Genomic DNA, 5,440 nt, shown 5'->3' with positions numbered 1-5,440 from the left:
AACAAAATGGAGGTATAAAAAAGTGCAAAAACTGAATTTTACATAATTGATCCCCTTTAACTAGTTGTCAGATACCTTCATTTCCATTTACCAAGGAATCTGTTTCTCCTCCAGATTACCCAGTCAAAGACCTCAGGCGGAGTGGCCCGGGTCCCTACCGCTTTGCCACCATCTGCTTGGCTACACTCTGTGCTATCCTCCTGATCTCAATCATAGCTGTCACCGCTCACTGTGAGTATACAACCATCAGAGATGACTAGCATTTCCTTCACTCATTCTGGTTTATATCTAAAACAATTTGGGCCATTCAGTAATTTGCTTATGTCAGACACCAGTAAGAGCTAAGAATAAATTTCTCTAAATTTGTATACTTTCCCTGTGCCTGTGGTGCACACTGACCTTTCCACATAACATAGTTTCTCACAAGTTAATTTTGTTAATGAGAGCAGTTTAGGAATTCTGCTCTCCATTTGAGCAAGCTAGCATAATTTTTGTAACTTGTAAAAACCTGTTTACAGAACAAATTGGAAGCTTTAAATCAAATGCCAACTTCAATATGTTAGACCTCGATGCGTTTAGCCTAGGCACACTACAGGAATCAAAATTCTGCTCAGGTCTTTTATTATGAATCATATGTTTTGGCTTGTAGAAGCCAACATAACCAAAAGATATTAGATTTTTAACTTTTATATTATATATTCTTTTTAAATATGAATATAGTGCAGGTCTGTCTTCACATTCTGGAAAAAGGTACAATCCACACCCTTGGCTTGTTTCTCCAGTGTATTAGCAAACTTGGATCTGTTCCTTAGAGGCCTATATGTTGCAGAAACTGTCAGTTCTGTTTAAATTATTAACATTTATCCAATCAGACTCTCAGAAAAGCTTTAAGAATGTTTCATGGTTTAATTTTGTTTGCAGATAAGAGCAAACCCCCACCTGCTGCTGAAGCAACCGCAGAGATGCAGAAGGAGAATGCAAATGTTTCAGCATTGATGGCTTCAATCACAAAACTCCAGCAGGAATATAAACAACTGCAGAAAGAAAAAGAAGAGCTGCAGGTGAACCTTACCTCCATAATGACAGCCAAAGGTACAGTTCTACTTAAAATGGTGCATAATGTTCACATAGTGTAAATAAATGCAGAATCATGTGGAGTTCCTGACTTTTTTTTCCTACTTTCATAAGAGCCTCAGTGTTTAGTTCAGAGACTGTCTAATATTTAGATACTTTGTTTCTTACCCGAGTCTAATTACTACACTGGGTATAAAACTATAAGGCATTATTGAACAATTACAACTCTCAGGAATACCAAGATGTTAATAAATATCAGCTCTGAGTAATTAAGAGGGTCTTCTTAGGGAACATGTCCAGTGTTCATTATATTTGGTCAACCATTAGAGTGCAGAATGAATATCCAACTAAATGAAAGATAATTATTTTAGCATCTCATTAAGAACAATAAACAATTCAAAGCATAAAACCAAATGCTTACAATACAAGGCTGCAGGGAATTCAAAGCCACCGAGGCCTGATGATTGAATTTGCATGTTATTCTTATGCGTCTGAGGTATGACATGTGCTGTTGGTTTCCAGCCACTGAAGCCACATGTAAACCGACCAGAGCCCCTATTGTGTGTCCTACGAACTGGCATCTCTTCAACGACAGCTGTTACCTCATTTCTAAAGATCGCAAAAGTTGGTCTGTCAGCCAAATATACTGTCAAAGACAAGGAGGTCATCTGGCCATTATCCTAACCGCTGAAGAGCAGGTAAAGTATGATAGTTAGTGCAGCATATGTGATCTTTTCATTTGAATCTGTCTGACAGAGTTTATTTTAAAGTTGAGAACATAAAGTGATTTGCTTACACTGCCTCCCAAAATCCTTTAAAAACTCACTCAGATATCAGATTTATTTGCTCTGCAGTGTTTTCCTTTGACAGGGGCAGTTTTTGTCCAAACCATATTTTCTGCAAAAACAGTTTCAAATTCTACCCCCAAAAAAAGTTAACTTTGTAAAGACTGTCTAAAAATCTCTTATAAAATGGATATATTTGACTCCATTGCATTCTTCAGTAAAACTCAACATTGTTCCTGCCATTTTTATGCCCAGCCGTTTCCTGAAGGCCAAGGCCAATGGTACCATGTTTTCTTTTTTTTTTGTTTATTTCTATTGCAAGCATAGTTTTTTGAACAATAATCAAATGTCACACACAATGTTGAGCTTACAAATCCATTCTGTGTTGGAATTTGACCACGTAAATAATCCCACTTTGTTTATCTGTCAGACCTTTTTGTGGGATCTCCTTCCCAGAGGACACTGGAACTCATACTGGTTTGGAATCACCGATGGAGAGACAGAGGATGAGTGGAAATGGGTCGATGACACTCCACTAGTTGGAGGGTATAGACTTCTTATCAATATACTACAAAATATTGTCACTTTAATTAATATTAAGTTTTAAAAAATACACATTTCTCCACATTAACATACACCATGTGCTTAAATTGAGCGAGACATCAAACATCACTTGTGACTGATCTGCAACATAAAAATATTACACAGTCATCAAGTGGTAGAAAGTGACTAGATAGTTTCAGTCTAAGTCAATCAAGAAAAACTTCAGCTTTTTTATTTATTTATTAATATTACTACAGTTGGAGCCAAACTATATTACATATATTGATACAATCCATTTTCTAGCACAAACAGTGCAGAATGCAATTTATCACGTTAACCTTTTTAGAACAACTTTATAGTAAATGACAGAAACAGGCTTTCATTCTTTTCAGCTTTGATAGACATTCACTCCAACTTAAACTGGGGCAGACGTTTGCAAACAAACTGCAGGTCCAGTGGACCTTTACCTTTGCCTGTTACGTTTGGCACACTGACAAATTTTAGGAAATATTTTAGCAGTGAATTAACTACTGTTGATTTATTCAACAAAAATCACACATTCATTCCTTCTGGAACATATAACTCTTGTCTTTAGTACACAGCCTGGCTGTTTTTTCCTCTTAATTTTCTTATAAAATATGCCAACTTGGCATATTTTATAAGAAGCACCTGATTTCTGTTCCTCATTTTAAAAGTCACAAACTTGTGTTATTCCCCAATTGTCACCTACATTCCTGATGTTCCTCTTTTTTTTTCCTCTGTATATTTTGTCTATTTTTTTTTCCTTCCATTTGAATGTTTTGCTCCATTTTAAACTTTCATGCAGCGTTCACTACTTTTTTATGCTGACTGCAGCTATTTATTTCCAAACTTCTAAATGGACAAATATATGTTGAAATCACTTCAATTTGTACCATTTTGTTTATTGGTTACCATACAATTTTATGATGATTTAGATTTTATGATTTTATTCATCATTATTATTTGGTATGCCTTGCAAACAAATTAACACTTTTTAAACCTTTTTTGCCACCTTTTATGCATTTATTTCATTAGGGTTTATGTGACACAAATGCAACACAAAGTAGTGGATAGTTGCTAATTTAAAAATTGTGCATGTTTTTGATTTTGTATTTATTTGTATATGTCTGCTCTAGTGTTTTAGAGTACCCTGCACCTGCTGTGCACAGTCTTCTTAGCAAAATAGTTCAACCACAAGAAGTGCCTTGGAACATAAAATTGTCTTATTGGTCTAGACTTTGACTTGGCCATTCTTAGCCATTCAATTTACCTCTATCTTATCTACAGATTGTCTTCTCTTTAGTGCCATCCATCAGTGCTCAGAAAAATCTTCACGCCTTGGGGTGTTGTTTAATTCTCTAATCCTGATTTAAGTGTGAAAGTTTCTTTACTGAACTCTCTTTTGGTGTGTTTCTTTGATGCTGTTGTTCTTTAGCAAATCTCTGAAACCTTCACCGAAGGTTAAAGTTCAAGTTTCAAAGTGGTTTCCATGATACAGTGGCAGAATACTGCCACTGTATTCTGTACAGCATAGTAGTAGATTTTTATTATGGAAAAATAAACATGTTGCTTTTCACCAGTTGCTTGTACCTGTTAAGTATAATATTATCGACTGAAGAGCTTACTTTATCTTTGTCTCTCTTCTCAAAAGTTTCTGGGAGGAAAACGAGCCCAATAACCACATAAATGAGGACTGCGGTTACATCGTCAAGACGCAGGTGATGGAACGTGTGGCGACAAAGAGCTGGTACGATGCCCCCTGCAGCATGGTGTTGCCCTACATTTGCGAGAAGAAGATGGGCGGTACCACACAATAGTGAGATGTTACCAACAAGACTGGACCTTCAGTCAGCTGGTCGTTTTATTTTACAAAGAGGTTGTTTTACTGGAATATAGAATCGGTGTATCTGTGGTTGTGTTTGTGTGGGATTTTATGTAATTTTAGTAATTTCTAATTTGCATTTGATTAGAATGCACTTTAAGATGCCAACATTTCTGATCATTTGAAAGAATCAGCAGCAGATTTTGCAGGATTAAGTTAAACCATTATTTAATCACTATTAAATCACTCAAATTATTAAAATGTGTGTAAAAGGGATCTTGTGAACGTTTTTCAGGTTAACTGTATTTGACCTGTTGTTGTTTCAGCAATTTATCAGATTAACACAAATAAACTAAATCTGTGCTATAGTTTCTAGTCTGCCGTTAAATCTAGTGGTTTGTTTACCTCTGGTTCTGTGTTTATCTGTTTTTGTCAAGGGCAGTTTATTACTTTTTACAATAATGCTGCAAATGAAGATTTTAATGAACAATGTAAAACCCTTTACTGAAATGATGTGTTGTTTTTTTTAATCAATCATTTGCTTCCATTATCAATAAGCAAATCCAAAAACCTATTTTTGACTTTATATATGGCCATATTCATGTTTTAATCAAGTTCAAAAAATAAAATGAGTTGTTTTAAGTATGACAAAAAAAATATAGTTACTCCAAAAAGGAAATTCACACTAAATATATTAATTCAGGGGCTCAATTTTCTACTCCGGTCACTCCCAGCAGGTGGCAGTGCAAACTGTCAACAGGTACCTTTGTGAATTTGCTTAGGCTTCTCAAGCTCCAACTAATAAACTGGGTTCATTCATTAACAACACCACTAGTCCTTTGTTTTTAGTCTTAAAAAAGAGGGACATTAATCTAATTATTTTCAAATTAATATATTTATATTTAAAATCTCGGCACATTGAGAACAAGTTAGAACATTCCTTGTTTATGTGCACAATAAAGCTGACTGGTTCTGATTTTGATCATGGTTCAGAGCAGTGCATGTCAGAAGTCAACATGCAGACATGGTCCATGTTTATGTGATTATGTTTATTGAGATCACCATCATGTTTTGCTTTTTGTAGTTTACATTAAAAAAAACCTACAGTCAACTGGTGCTGCAGTAAGAAGGTCCTGGGTTCAAATCCCAGCCCGGGTCTTTCTGTGTGCATGTCCTGCCCCTGAATCCACAGGAT

At 35.5% G+C, this 5,440-nt stretch overlaps 1 protein-coding gene across 1 annotated transcript in view; it reads left to right on the top strand.

Moving 5' to 3' along the window:
- Positions 1–5,070, top strand: part of LOC103146453 (C-type lectin domain family 4 member E) — an 8,128-nt gene extending 3,058 nt beyond the window's left edge. The window contains exons 2-6 of the mRNA XM_007564389.2: positions 115–231; positions 922–1,092; positions 1,597–1,772; positions 2,290–2,405; positions 4,075–5,070. Of these exons, the coding sequence (XP_007564451.1) occupies positions 115–231; positions 922–1,092; positions 1,597–1,772; positions 2,290–2,405; positions 4,075–4,240 (746 nt within the window). The 3' untranslated portion in view covers positions 4,241–5,070. The remainder of the gene's footprint in view (positions 1–114; positions 232–921; positions 1,093–1,596; positions 1,773–2,289; positions 2,406–4,074) is intronic.
- The last annotated feature ends 370 nt before the right edge of the window (positions 5,071–5,440 follow it).

This window comes from Poecilia formosa, unplaced genomic scaffold (assembly GCF_000485575.1).
Source record: "Poecilia formosa unplaced genomic scaffold, Poecilia_formosa-5.1.2 Scaffold158, whole genome shotgun sequence".
Taxonomy (NCBI): Eukaryota; Metazoa; Chordata; class Actinopteri; order Cyprinodontiformes; family Poeciliidae; genus Poecilia; species Poecilia formosa.
The sequence above is the reverse complement of the archived record's forward strand: the minus strand, read 5'-3'. Positions and strand labels throughout refer to the sequence as shown.